At 41.7% G+C, this 14,584-nt stretch overlaps 1 protein-coding gene across 5 annotated transcripts in view; it reads right to left on the bottom strand.

Moving 5' to 3' along the window:
- Positions 1–469: 469 nt before the first annotated feature.
- The window catches only part of slc4a11 (solute carrier family 4 member 11), a 91,018-nt gene continuing 76,903 nt past the window's right edge, over positions 470–14,584 (bottom strand). For 4 of the 5 annotated variants that reach the window (XM_027274571.1, XM_027274573.1, XM_027274570.1 and 1 more), the window contains 8 exons: positions 14,186–14,259; positions 12,075–12,303; positions 11,241–11,347; positions 9,264–9,429; positions 7,456–7,629; positions 6,212–6,407; positions 4,523–4,692; positions 3,216–3,301 (listed from right to left, as the gene is read on the bottom strand). In XM_027274571.1, coding sequence (XP_027130372.1) covers positions 3,235–3,301; positions 4,523–4,692; positions 6,212–6,407; positions 7,456–7,629; positions 9,264–9,429; positions 11,241–11,347; positions 12,075–12,303; positions 14,186–14,259 — 1,183 coding nt within the window. In that variant the 3' untranslated portion in view covers positions 3,216–3,234. Of the gene's footprint in view, positions 3,302–4,522; positions 4,693–6,211; positions 6,408–7,455; positions 7,630–9,263; positions 9,430–11,240; positions 11,348–12,074; positions 12,304–14,185; positions 14,260–14,584 lie in introns of all 5 variants that reach the window. The other variant, XM_027274569.1, reaches the window with a different exon arrangement.

Raw genomic sequence — 14,584 nt, 5'->3', positions numbered from 1 at the left:
CATTGTAATTCATTGTCATTTTATCAGTCATTGTAATTCATTGTCATTTTATCATTCATTGTAATTGTACAATATGTTTGTGTTGATTTGTCCTGTACACGTGACATCTATTGCACGTCTGTCCGTCCTGGGAGAGGGATCCCTCCTCTGTGGCTCTTCCTGAGGTTTCTTCCACCTTTTTTCCCTGTTAAAAGGGTTTTTGTGGGCAAGTTTTTCCTCACTGGAACCGAGGGTCTAAGGACAGAGGGTGTCACTCCCTGTACAGATTGTAAAGCCTCAGAGGAAAATGGACTTTGTGACTTTGGGCTGTACAAATAAAATCTGATTTGATTTGATAAAGGAACAAAGCGTCGACCTGATGGCCGGCACTCGGGAAAACGGTCGTGGGGTCCGTAACTTTACAAGAAAGCCAGAAATATAAATATCAGACATTCATGTTGGTTCAATGAACACAAGCACACACAAGGTATTACATCACTACTACTTTTTATTTGGCAAACAGCTTGAGATAGTCTCTCTTTTTCAGTGTACAGTATATATATACTATAGTAAACCAACACATTCTGTTTGATAACCATTTTTTTCTCATTTTTACATATTACAGCTTACAAATATAGCTGATCTTTTTGACAAAATTACAGATTCTGTTTGACACCTAAATTAGTATGCTATATAAAAATCCACACATCTTACATTCATGATTAGAAAAAGTAGGCTATATGAAATCAGGAAAAGAAAAAGGAAAAAAACAAAACACCACAGTACGCAATTTTCAAACGAATCCAATCAGGAGGAGGGAAGTCAAGGTTTCACAAACAGAGTAATATGTCTTTCACTCTGAATCCGACGTTAAGTCATCTGAGAGAAATTTGCTGCTATTCCAAAATCATCAGTACAGAGAAGATATCAAGGAACAACAACAATACTGTCACATAAGAAGAATGGTTAAATCTCTGTACTCGGTCCAAAGTTAGAAACTAATACCTTGCCATGGATTATAATGGATAGTTGATAGAAACTAAACTTTGCATTGCAAACTGTACATATTACTTCATACCTCACAATCTCTCTGTTCTCTCACTAGTGCTGTCTTAAGCCTTAGTCCAAGGATTATGTAAATACTTCAGAGCTTTCCTTTCATGCCTTGCTATGCCGGCATGAGACATCTGCTTAAATTGGACATCTTTCCCACATCTGTAAGACAAAGTTTGAACAGAACTCATGAGGGAGCTGCCATTTGGACATTGGGAAAGCAACTAAACCGTAATAAAACCCGGCACTGAGAATGCCTTGTTGACAGGCAAACTTTTTTTTTTTCCTCTCCTTGATGTGTGCAATAATTGAATCAGCACAGAGCAGCAGTACCATGTGGATGGACTGAAAAGTTGCTGTCTTAAAAAATACAGCTGGCCTGTCTGCTTCACTGATGTGTCCACCTTAGCTGCACGGGAAACTCACCAGTGAAGTTCTGTTTTTATACACAGTATTGCTGAATATTGAGCATTGCATTCGGTTTATTGAGAAGTTACTGTTTGACTTGCTACTTTTTTTTCTTCTTGTGTAGGATACATGACCATTGGCATCACATTGTATCAAAAACCCAGATGAGTCATGCTTTAACGCAAACCAGTGCCTAGAAATTGTCTTTTTTTTTTCTTTTTGTACTGTAGATAACAAGATAATTTCTCCAGACGTCTGGATTATTACATGACAACATTTGCAAGCATTGATCTAATCATAACATCTAAATAGAAAACAAGACCAGATTATTCTAAAACTCATCTCTGAACACTTGTTCACCAAAAGAAAAAGAAAACAAAGGGATGCATTTTGTTGAACCCAAAACCCACAGATACTTTTTTCCAGCTTATTTTTCACCTTTACCTGACTTTCCTCTTTACTAGCAATGCACCAGAACTGTGTTAGACTTTGACATGAAATCTGAGGGACTCCGACATGTAAACACTGCGGCAAAAGCCGGATGTAAGACAAAACACTCAAAATACAAGAATGAGGAACTGTGGAATGTCGAGGAGCAAACAGAGAGTTACAGATTACTTTCCAGTTTGGGCTAAACACACAAAAGATAAACTGTCATCATGATAAATAAATATTCTATTTGAATTTAACCTAAAATACTTTTTGTATATTGCCATAATATATTCTAATATATTCATAATTTGATAAAGATTTCACTATATGTTTTGGTTTGTGCTGTCGTTCTAAATAATTACATATAATATATTTACCTGTGGAATGTATGTTTTTATTCAGCTGAGCACTTAAATTCCACTTTTAAAATGAGGTTGACAGGAAGCTAGATGAGGGACACACACTCACACACACACACACACACAAACGCACACACCTCTTTCCTCTCCTTAATGAACACGGACATTTGTTGGAATGACTCAGAAACTAAATATGTACGAACGCGGGCGTCCTTCGTAGAAAAAAGGGCGATCACAGCTAAAAGGTGCAGGAATGTAGAAGATTTCAACACTGCACGACGACAGCAATACAAAAGGTAAAGATTTACTCTGCAGTGGCCTAAACGCAGTGTTCTTACCAGTTAATTCACCCATGGAAAAAAGTATTTAAGTACTTATGAACACAGTGTAAGTATGTAAAATTTACCCGGATGACAGTGTAAAAACACAATGTGAGTGCAAAGTGTCAAAAAAGGTATTGTTCATACTTACATTGTGCCATTACACCTTTCTAAGTACTCTACAATGTACACCGGCAGCATTTGAATTCCTTACACAGTTTTAGCTTAACACACAGATGAATACACTGCAGTAAGGATAAAATGTTACCATAAAATGTAAAGGTGTGAGAGGAGGACATGGAGGTATATGGCACTGAACGATCTGACAGGGTCAAACGCAGGTGAAACAGGGAGTTCTGGGCGGTCCAGTTTTTTTGGTAGAACTTTAACCCAGAGAGATGCTGTCAGTCCATGTTTGGAAAAACATTTCCTACGGCTCTCATCTCTCCTCCTCACACGACTTCCCACATTTCCAGTGCTTCACCTGTAAGAATGTTCTTATCGGATACAAAAATCAAAACAGTCGGTGTTTCCTCCTTCCTTTTTTTTTTGCTTCCGTACAGTTTTGCATTGAAAAATACGTTGTTGTTTTTTTAAATCCTCATTTTAATTTTTTCTTTTTTTTTTTCTTTTTAAATTCTAGACGTCTTTTTTGTGGATCCAGAACTCGTCTTCAGCTGTAGCTACATGTGTTGGGCGTCCATTATGTCCAAGTATTTGGCCTCAATGATATGAGGAAGTACGTTGTTCCTAAACACAGAGCACACAGAGTTTATGTCAGAGAGAAAACAAAAAAAAACAAGACGCCATCAAACTGTCGGATCTTATCAGGCGTGATTTATCACTTCCTTCTCAGTAGTATCAGTGAACAAGAGAGCAAATCAACAGTCTACAGTGCTGGCTGATGTACGAGTATGTGCGTGTGCATAATGGCATTACAGCTCACGTGGGAAAATGCTGCGGATGTTATACATCGAGTAGAAAATGATACAGTAAAATTACAATTGCAGCAACAGTGGCAGCTGCTCTGTTTTCAGATGAACAGTGTGAGTGTGAAAGGTGATGAACACACAGACTGTGCAGCTCCCTTCAGCATCACAGACCCTTAATGAACCTGCTGAGAAGGAGCTGCAGCACCACGTCCAGGGAAGGGAAACCGAGGCCCATTTCTGAAGTGCATGTGGTCGGGCTTGACCCAACACAATAACACGGAGCCACCACCCTGTGCTTTTCACCACAGGAGTGATGGCTGCTCGCAGACTGGTCCTCTGTACCAGATCAAAACTCTCAATTTACCAGTCGACCTACACCTCACCTACAGCCATGAGCTTCAGGCAGTGACTGAAAGAATGAGATCGCAGATAAAAGAGGCTGAAATGAGTTTCCACTGCAGGGATGGAGCGAGGAGCTCGGACATCCAGAGGCGGGATTATGGAGAACAAGAGATGTCTTGTCTTGAGCTGGTGTAGTTAGGAATCTTTTAAAAACTAATGATGCTTTGATAAAACTCAAAAAAGTCCCAAATGCTTCATAGACTGCAGAACAATGGGAAGTTAAACTAGAAAAGTGCTAGATCAATAAAGTTATTTTTTGTCATAATCCAGGTTTAATGCAGCAACGGTGAATTTACAAATATCATATATAATGTATCACATCCATCTGCTGTCAGTGCCGCAGCCTCTGTTTTCACACATTATGTTTAATAAGACAAAATGTTTGTACCTCCACTGAACCGCCAGATGTTTCCAGCTGAAACACATTATATAACTCAAACTGTAATTAATTATTGCCTATTCTCCTCCCCAGCAGGATGCTGCTTCGAAAGATTCGTGCTTCTGACAACAAAAGAAACGTGTTCGCAGATATCGTGTGGCAGATTCAGGTCAGACGCAGCGCTCCTTACCTGGATGTCATCCTGGTTTAAAGCACTCGAGAAATTCTTTTTCTGAGACAAAAGTGCGGCAGACGTACCTGATTGGAATTAGCAGGATCATGATCAGAGGGAAGATCATCTTCATGTACGGTATCGGGTACATGCCAAACGTACACAGCACCAGCAGCTGCATCATCTGCAGGAAGGTGAAGTAGTGGATCTTTCTCTGGGGCACTTTGCGGATGTAGTGGGTAGGCGGGTAAGACGTCTGCAGGAGGTGAGAGGATCAGGACAGATTAAAATACAATCTACCCCGAGGTTCTTTTTTCCTCACTGTCCTCAAGTCTCCTGCAGTCTTAAAGAAATGACTCAGGAAAGTGGACAGCCCACACACCTCGGAGACGTGCACTGCACTGTTCAGATCATAAATAACATTTTGCTTTCAGTGGATGTTTTCTTATGAAGAGCAATGAGTGTACTTATAGTATAAGTGGTCTCCTGTGTGTGTCAGTGTGTGAGGGGGGGTACAGTGCTGTTGATATTAATGTGCTAAGATATTAATATAAAAATATACCTGACTTCCCAGTTCAGGTGAAGCTGCAACCAAAACAAACTAATCTCCTTAATAAATCAGCAGATACCTCTGTCAATAAATCTATGTCACAATCTTAATCACTACCGGCAAATCTGTTTAACTAACAAAATAAACTTCACGTGTCATAAAAGTGAAGCTTCTTGTTCAGGTCGTGTGTGTGTGTGTGTGTGTGTGTGTGTGTGTGTGATGAGCTGCTTTCATGTTGAATTTTGTGACGCTGAGATAAAATTCAAGATAAAAATAATTTCAACGCACAGAAGTGAGACACAGAATCCTGCAGCAGCACTGAAACATGGAGTCCTCACTACAGCTGAGCATTGTAAGTCACATCTATAATATCATTGGGCATTATGTGTGTCTATGAGTGTAGTCTTAAATCAATCGGGGTGCTTTATAATTCACAATGAATGCTTTGATAACGCACTATAGATTTGGTTTTCATAGAAAGATTCTTTGGTCTTGAATGTCTGGGCTGTTCACACCGTGCTGTCAGACTAGAAGGTTGTTAGATTTCAATCAACAACAACAAAAGTCTCCTGCTCCAAAATCCAAAATCTATGAATGTGCAAATATATTCCATTTAAGACATTTGACACAGGACATCTCCTACGTTATTGTAAAGAGCCGTCTGTGTGTGTGTGTGCACGAGTCAAAAAATCCTGCTGGTACACACACTTTAAATAAACGTGTGTTAAAATAATGTTAAATAAATGAGAAGAAGTGAAACATGTTCGAGTGGAGGAGGGGGCTTTATTATTATTATTATTATTATTTTTGGAACAGTTACCTCTCACTGCCTTTTGGAGGCGCTAGTGTGTGAAGATAGAGGAAAACGTCTGGCTCCCAGTTGGAAGGTTAAATCGGACACTCGGGAGCAGAGACAGCAGCAAAGAGTTTGTTTTAATCTGACTGGAGCTGTTAGCGGGTTCAGCACTGAAGAAGGGTGTTAGAAAGTATCTTTACGTTCAGTGTTTATGTTCATTTATTGTCTGATCTGTCTTAATTCACTGAACCCGACCCACCGGGTATCCTGACTAGATTAAAACAAACAAAAAATTTGATTTGCAAATATTATTTGACTCAGGTCTGATCCTCCAGCACCGGGCACCCAGTCAGCCGTTTGATCTGCAGAGCCCTGCAGGTGACATATGGTCATGCACACACACACACACACACACTCTCTCTAGCTCACCTGCTCCTTGAGGAGGAGAGCCATGCGGTCGCACATCTGGTTTCCGTCGATGGAGGTGAGGGCGATGTAGAGGAAGAGGCCGTATAGGACGGGTTTGGGGATCCACTGCAGCGGGAGTGGCAGCAGCAGCACCGACACGCCGATGAAGATGTTGGCAGTCAGAGACGTCAGCCGGGTCTCCTTCACCTGGACGATACTGGGGACACACACACACAATAACACACACACACACAAACGCATGGTCACTGGAAAGCACACAATTGTTCTACACAATACAACAGACAACATTTTTTCCAGGGTTTTCTTATCAGTGTTGCTGCACATTTTCCATTTGAAAAAGTCTCAATTTTCCAGAACAAATTTCAGAGTTTGAAAGAAACGGACTTTTAGAGTTCATCGTTCCACGGGGAGATTAGTTTTTAACACACAGATAAAGAGAACACACAGAGTCTTCATAAATACAGAAATTCATAGCGCCGCTTCACTTCCTCTGACATGAATTATGATCTCTGGCCATATGTCTTCTCATCTTCTTTGTATTGACTGTTTATATACCACACTGCAGTGTGTGTGTGTGTGTGTGTGTGTGTGTGTGTGTGTGTGTACTTCTCCGTCTTCGGGCTTTAAAAACTAAAAAGCAGACGCTGCTTTTGAGGTCGTTCCTCCTTCCTGAAACTCTCTCTCTCTTTTTGGACTTGAAGGGAAACGTTGCCAATGTTCAACCAGCTTGATGTCATTACATCGCGGATAGTATTATGCAAAAGAACAAAAGAAGCTTCCCTCCATGCTGCCTGCACCCAGAGCTTCCTGCTCATTTGCATATACTACCTACACTGTAATGATAGAAAACTGCTTTTAAAAAGCAATCTGGAATATTAATTTGCAGACATACAAATACTCTCATCAGCTCTGCATACTTTTCTACAGCCAGTCTCTGTAATTAGAGTCTTATTTGCTCCCACACTGGCCCCATTTAACACACTTGACAACAAATCCTCAATATGCTAACTACAACTTTGCACATATCTGCGTGGCTGGAAGATGAACTTAATCCTCTCATCTCCTAAAAGCTCCCTCACCTCTTCCACCCGGAGAGAAAATGGTTAGTTACATAGTAATCATGTAATCAGGGCAGAGCAGGATACAGTAGCCTGCGACACAAAATTACAGTCACCACATGCTCTGAAGACGACCTTTAATTGAGCGCCTGATTAGCGCCGGCGATGAGAAGGCGGGTAACTCACGTCTCATAGAGGTGCCCCCCCTCCACGCGTTGCTCCACGAAAGCCAGCTGGCGCACATGGAGGGTGGAGTGGGGGAAGGCGGCGTGCATCCAGGGCAACCCCAGCACCGACATCAGTATGTTAATGAGTCCAGAGAGCATCAGGTCCCAGTGATACGCCGTGCCCTTCAGCAACCTGCGGAGCAACACAACCGTTACTGCAACACAACAACTCAGCAGAAGCACACAGAGAGGACAGATGAAAACATGCACACACACTGACTTGTAAAGAGAAGATCTGCACTGACAGCAGTCAAACCACACACTCATGCACACACTACAAAGGGCATCATTCTCCTAAGGTGAGCCGTGCCCTTCAACAGCACCTGAAGAAACTCGCTCACGTTTCACTTCTCCTCACTCAGTATCCAAGGAAATCCTGACATGTTGTGTGTTTTCATACGAAGCAAAGCCTGAATCAATATGTCACCGACCATGACAACGTGAGCCGAGCATGACGTTACAGTAAATTTACATGAAACGGGTGACAGCGACCTTTATGATGCCAGACAACAGTTTTTTCTGCAGATGTTAGTGAAGGATCACTGCTGTGCGTCTTCCCTGCCTCTGCAGCCGGCTCTGCGGGAGTGCAGTGTGTGTGTGTGTGTGTGTGTGTGTGTGTGTGTGCCTCTGTTTACGTCTGTTTCTAAAACTGTGAATAGGTTGTGTGTGTCGGCAGGCTACACTCAAATGTTAAAAAAAACGACTGGTGTCACACTGATCTCCAGACGCTGTCAGACAGTGTCCTGCTGACGTGCCCTTGAGCATGGCATTGAAACCAGCACACTGTTTTCTCACAGACAAAACGCTTGATTAACTCCCGGTTTAACAGTTGAGACACAGAACAATGGGACAGCGTCAGTGAATACATGAGGACAAACTGCTTTGACACAGCACATTTAAATCACATTCTTTAATCACGTCTGTCTGTTTGTTTCTTTTCTTTGTGTTGCTGAATATTCTTGTTATAAAATAAAGGCTGAGTGTTCAATAAGACTTTTGAATTAATAATAAAATAAATAAATAAACCATGACAGAAAACAAAAAAGAAACACGATAAAATACCTGTGCAGTGTTTTAAAAAAAACGACTCGATGTGGAGCAGATGAAACGAGATGAAAGATTCAAAAGACAGAAAAACGTTTTTCAGCTTCTGTGAAGATTTAATAACACAAACTGTGTTTACCGCTGTTTTATTGGTGTTCACTAACAGGATCATTAGATTTTTTCTGTAAGATTTTTTTGGTGCAGAGTAAATAAGATCACAATAGCATCATTTATAGAAGGTGCTGGACAGGTCGATACGCTTGGAAATCACTTTTTTATGATGCAGCAGCCTTTCAGTGACATTTAGATCTGCCCAACAAAATGCAGATAAGTGTTGAAATTCCATCGTTATAGATTTTCACTGTCAGGCCGGTTCATGACTTGGTCTGATGCAGATTTTCTAGATGAACAGGGTAAAAGCTCAACGTCGTGTTTTGGCTCGGAGGCTTCTTCAGAGCTCTCCGACTGTGACGGTTTGACTCAGATGTCTTTGGCTCAGTTAATCTTCCCTCCCTAATAGACCGGCAAATATCTGGTTTCAGCAGATCCCAAAGTGAGGTCAGCGGATCCCCAAAGGTCCTTGGTGGCTTTTTGATGGGTAATAGAAAGAGTCGAGGCGGCCGGATAATGTGCAAGAATTAATATCCCAGGTCACTAATAATGTCTCTGCCTACAGTTTAGAAAGTTTTGTCATTGTGAATAAAATCATGAGTGAGACTCTACCTGTTCTCTGGAGCATTGGTCAGAGAGACGACGATGTTCTGGTCGATGAAGATGAGGAGGGCCAGGAGGAAGCCGAGGCCCATGGCGCTGACCACGTTCATGGCTGACAGCCTCTCAAAGGGGGCCACGTTGAAAACGGGCCGGTTATGAACTTTAAAGACCGGCACTGCTCAAAGAAGAAGAAGAGAAGAAGTCAGAACTGGAGCTGAAAGAATTTGTTAAAGAACCAATAACTAACAACAGTAACAGGAAATGAATCAGAACCTTCCCTTTACTGTCTTTAAACTGTGTTAGACGACTGCAGCTCCTCCATTACATCTCCATAATAAACATCAGTGTCATCTTTAAATGCTAACATCACATTCACTGTCACACTGCTCTCCAAACTCATCAGATTCCATCCTCACAAACAAAACTGTCTCTCAAACTGTTGTGATGACTCATGTTTTCACACCAACCAGCTTTCTAAGAGCGTCTGGGTGTTTGTCGTGTGCTGGATAACTCATTTAGAAACTGCATCCCCTCAAAATGCGGCTAAATTAAGTGCAGTTGGTTAAATTTGGGAAGAAATGACAATACAATAATGGGCCTATTATCTTATGACTTATTGTCTGTGGAGGTAAAGGAACAGAAAATTGGCCAGGCACTTAAATTTAAATTCACTTGAGGGTTTGGCGCCTGTCTCTGTGTTTCTGTGTCGACCCCTGGAGAACAGCTGCTGCCTTGGCAACAATGAATGGAGATTCAAAATGATGCTAAACAATAGAGGATAAAAACAGAGAATCTCCGATGTGTGCTGGCCTGTGCCTTGATTAAGAAACATAAAAAGACAATAAAGCTACAAAATAAGGGAGCCCCCACAGTCAGACAGCAGGTCTTGGAAGTAAACAGGCGTTAAGTTTGAGCCCTGCAGCAGGTTTGGACCAAAACACTGACACACAAGCATCAGCACGATCCTTCATGTTTCATATTTAATACAATGTTCAAGCACTGTGGCTGGAAGTATTTGAACGCTTGCACAGACACACAGTGCTAATCAGTTCGTCATTCATTATAAAGCTGTGAGAAAACACACACGCCTGTGCATGCATGTGTTACCGTGTGGGAGGACGTCCTGAAATTAAAGTTCTGCACATCTTCTGCACAGACACTGATGATGGAGGACAGCTGCAGCATGTCCAGTCTTTGCACATGAAACTCTGGTTAAATCGTCATCGGTACAAAAATGAGCTGCCGTGTTAAAATCTTTGGTTCATCCCATGAGAAACATCCAATCATCCAAAACGCTGAGAATACAATCTGCAGCTTAAATCGGTTCTTTGTCCTGACTCATTTTTTGGATGAATCCGTCGACCCCGGCGTGCCGTTTGGTTCCAAATTGCAACAACAAAGCGTTTTTGATTTGCCTTAGTGCTGATTCGCTCCTCTGACTCACATCAGAGTATTTAGAAAGATTTTTTATGAAGAGCTGAGAAAATTAAAGCTGATGTCAGCGACATAAATCCACGCTATCATTAAATTATTCAAAAGAATAAATTTTCAGGGTGGGAAAAATATTCTGTAGAAAATATTTCTGTTTGATATCAAGGTTCTGTGTCATTACAGATCATGGTCATAAAGTCACTGATAAACTTTAACTTTATATCTCTGATGTTTACGTTTCCAAATCTAAAATACCAAAATAAAAGCTGGATGCACACACAGGTTTACCTTCACTGCAGCTCGTGTCAGAAACATCGTGCTAATTAAAAATGATTTTACCATAAAATTCAACAAGTGTTGTTGTAATTTTAGGATGATGAACTGTCATAATTAAATAACGAGTAAAGAAACCTTTGACATTAAAGTGTATTTACAATCTACGAAAAAATAAAACATTAATGTGATTTGTTGCCCGTTAGACCGTATCATTTACAATTTTATAATTTAATATATAAATAAAACGCGCTGTCTGCTGAAGCAACAAATTATACTAACGCTCAATGTCACTGAAGAGGTACGAGCCGATGAAGGAGAACAACAGCACGGAGATCGGCAGGGCGCAGTCCGACAGCACCTCCCTCACTTTGGCATGCAGGAATGGACTGAAAGAGAGAGAGAGAGAGAGAGAGAGAGAGAAGAGGGGGAGAGTCGAACGGAGGGAGGGGAGGAAGGAGAGAGAGAGATGTAGAGAGAGAGACAGAGAGAGAGACAGACAGAGGGAGAGAGAGAGAGACAGACAGAGGGAGAGACAGAGAGACAGAGAGAGAGAGAGAGAGAGAGAGACAGAGAGAGAGAGACAGACAGAGAGAGAGACACAGAGAGAGAGACAGAGAGAGAGAGAGAGACAGAGAGACAGAGAGAGAGACAGACAGAGGGAGAGACAGAGAGAGAGACAGAGAGAGAGAGAGAGAGAGAGAGAGAGAGAGAGAGGGAGAGAGAGTGAGAGAGAGAGAGAGATGGAGAATACAATTACTGTGGACAAGACAAGGACAATGGCTGCAATCCTGACACTGCTTAAGTACCTCGGTTCGCCTTTTGCTTACACAATTGAATCCGGCTTTGAGGTTGATTTGATTACCGGGAGCAATCAGAAGTAGAATATTAATACTTATTAAATCACAGGTTGGAACAGAAGCTTCCACAGAAGAGGAAGCGTTGCAGGAGTCCGTCTGGAAAGTTCCTGCAGGCTCCGTCACTCCTGACAATCTTTAGAGTCGAGGGCCAACTCAGCAGTATTCGTATCGCCGGCAGTGCTCCCATCCAAACACAATTTAAACTTCTCCAGTGATTTATCTTAAGAGTGCTGCAGCGCTGCAGTGCTCCACGTACCTCCTTTTGAACTGGTAGAGGGTGTAGCCCATCCATAACGTCCCGAGCATCAGCAGGAGGCAGAGGACGGGCCTCTCTCGAGTGCACTGGATCAGGGTTTCAGGGAGGGCGTTGAGGGCCAAGTTAGCTGCCACCTCGCTCCTGTTTCCCCCGAGCAGGTCTCCACCCGGAGGAAAGTCCTCTATGCTTCTGTTAGCCAGCGTCGGGGAGTGGTAATACCTGTGAAAGACTGAGATCACAGCAAAGATGAGAAACAATGCAAATAACTGCTACATCCAGAAACAGAAGCAGACATTCATGGTGCCCAGAGGATGAATCATAATGAGTTTAGTGATATGCACGGCTGGATAACCTGCCAGAGTCTTAACGGGCAGAAATGAGCACATACGAAGAACAGAGTCATCAGAGCACACTCAGTTATCACGCTGGGTCAACCTTTGCTCTTTTTAAATGAGCTCTTGTCTTTGTCCTAAATCCTAAATTTGACTGAGCAACACAAACCAACAAATCATAAATCTGAGATAAACCTCAGCTGAGTAATAAAATAAAAATCACTCGAGGTACACGGTATTAGTTTGTCCATCGTCTCACACAGTGAAAATTAAATATGTTTAAATCATCTTAATGAAAATGACGGGCAGCGACAGAATCAAAGGTCAAACGATTCGAGTCCTTAAACACAACACTGCATCATCTGATCAATGCAGCTGTACCAGACGTGATTAATACATGCTTCTTCTGGATTATTATGTGTTTTTGCTGATTAATATATGTTCTGTGTGGTCACTGTGTTTGTTCGGGTGGAGGCTCCTCTCTTTTCTCTGCACTGATCTTTGTTCGTACTCGACTCCTGACACGTGTTTCAGATCTCACAATGCGTGCCTGCCCCTTCAGCGAGCATCATGCTGCAGGGTGGCACGTTAAACTCTGTAGAGCTATTTTAAATGAGAAGAATGACACGACCCCGTTTATCCACAGAAATCATTTCTATCATCATGACACCACCTGTGTGCTGCTCCCTCAAACGCTGCATGCCTCTTTATCAAACCAGGAGAAAGTTATGTGGCAAGCAAAGTTGTACAATGGACTGTACACACACACACACACACACACACACACACACACACACACAGAATGCATTCATTCATGTTACTGCAAAATATTTTGGATGAAAAGTGTCAACACACTGGCATAGGTTAATGTTATGGTAATGGCACATGAGCTGGGAGCGTATTTTACAAATGATTTCTGAAAATGGGACGACTGCACCGGCAATCTCCAAAACAGGAGAGAACATCGCATTCAGAATAAATTACACTCTGCTATCGTCATCTCAGTTTTTAGAAATTAAATTGTGTAGAATATTTATGATACACTAAGACGGGTGTGCGGTAAAGGCAGGGCTGGTGGAATATGATTAATTTAGTGCATAGTATCTGCCTCAGCCGCTCAGTCTGCAGAGTTACAGAGGAACTGATGCTGCGCTTCTTAATCTTGGACAGACGAAACGCTCACTCGTTAGAGGTTTGGCCTGCAATGGATCTGAATGAGATCAGTTCACTAATCAACTGTTTATTTCAGGGAATTAACAGCTCATCTGGCATCCCAACAATATTCAAAAATATGGTTTTATCTTTAATAAGCACTATTTTTTGAAAGGATTCTTCTGAATGACTTCGTTTATCTGCAGAAGGACAATAATACAGAAAGAGGTTGTTAATTAAATGGACTAAATGATTAGTTTGAGAGATCTTATGACAATCAGCCAACAAAGGATGCCACAGTTGAGGACAGCCGTACTAATTACTGAGCTGCACACTTAAATTATAATCTGAAAGAATCAGCCATCATACTGTGTAGATTCAGATTCTTTCATGGATCTGAAGACGTCATGTCTCGTGTGTGTAATTGGCTGCTTAAAAATCAGACGTGAGGTTCGAGGCTGACAGGACCGACAGCAGGTGTGATGCTACTGTTAGCACTGCTCAGTGATGTGGCAGGAAGAGAAGAGTGATGTAAACAAGAAAAAAAGAGACATCTGCGTGTGTGTGTGTGTGTGTGTGTGTGTGTGTGTGTGTGTGTGTGTGTGTGTGTGTGCGTCACCAACTTACTTTTGACTGTGCCCTTCACTGCGTCTACCACGAATGCAATGGAGATGAACAGGGCGATGACTTCCTCTGTCGACCTGGAAAAACACAGAGAACGTCACAATAATTAAAACACAGCACCGCGTCACTTACAGAGTAAATGAAGTGACATAAAGAATAAGTTATTGTTGACAACATGAATCTGTTTGAATCATTGTACCAAGGTTGTCAAAAGTATCAATAACATTAATCTCCATGAATTATCAACAGAAAAAAACAGATCTACAATAATTTTTTAACCCGAGGCTCCACAGCTGACCTAAAAAAGTCAGTATCAGTTTAAGTGTGCGCTATATTTTGAATATTTTTATTGCTTTAGCTCCTTTTATTTCATTCTCCGCAGCCACCAGACTCTCTTGACAA

This window comes from Larimichthys crocea, chromosome XXIV, assembly GCF_000972845.2.
Source record: "Larimichthys crocea isolate SSNF chromosome XXIV, L_crocea_2.0, whole genome shotgun sequence".
Taxonomy (NCBI): Eukaryota; Metazoa; Chordata; class Actinopteri; family Sciaenidae; genus Larimichthys; species Larimichthys crocea.
Note: the sequence above shows the minus strand (reverse complement) of the source record. Positions and strands in the feature narration are given on the sequence as shown.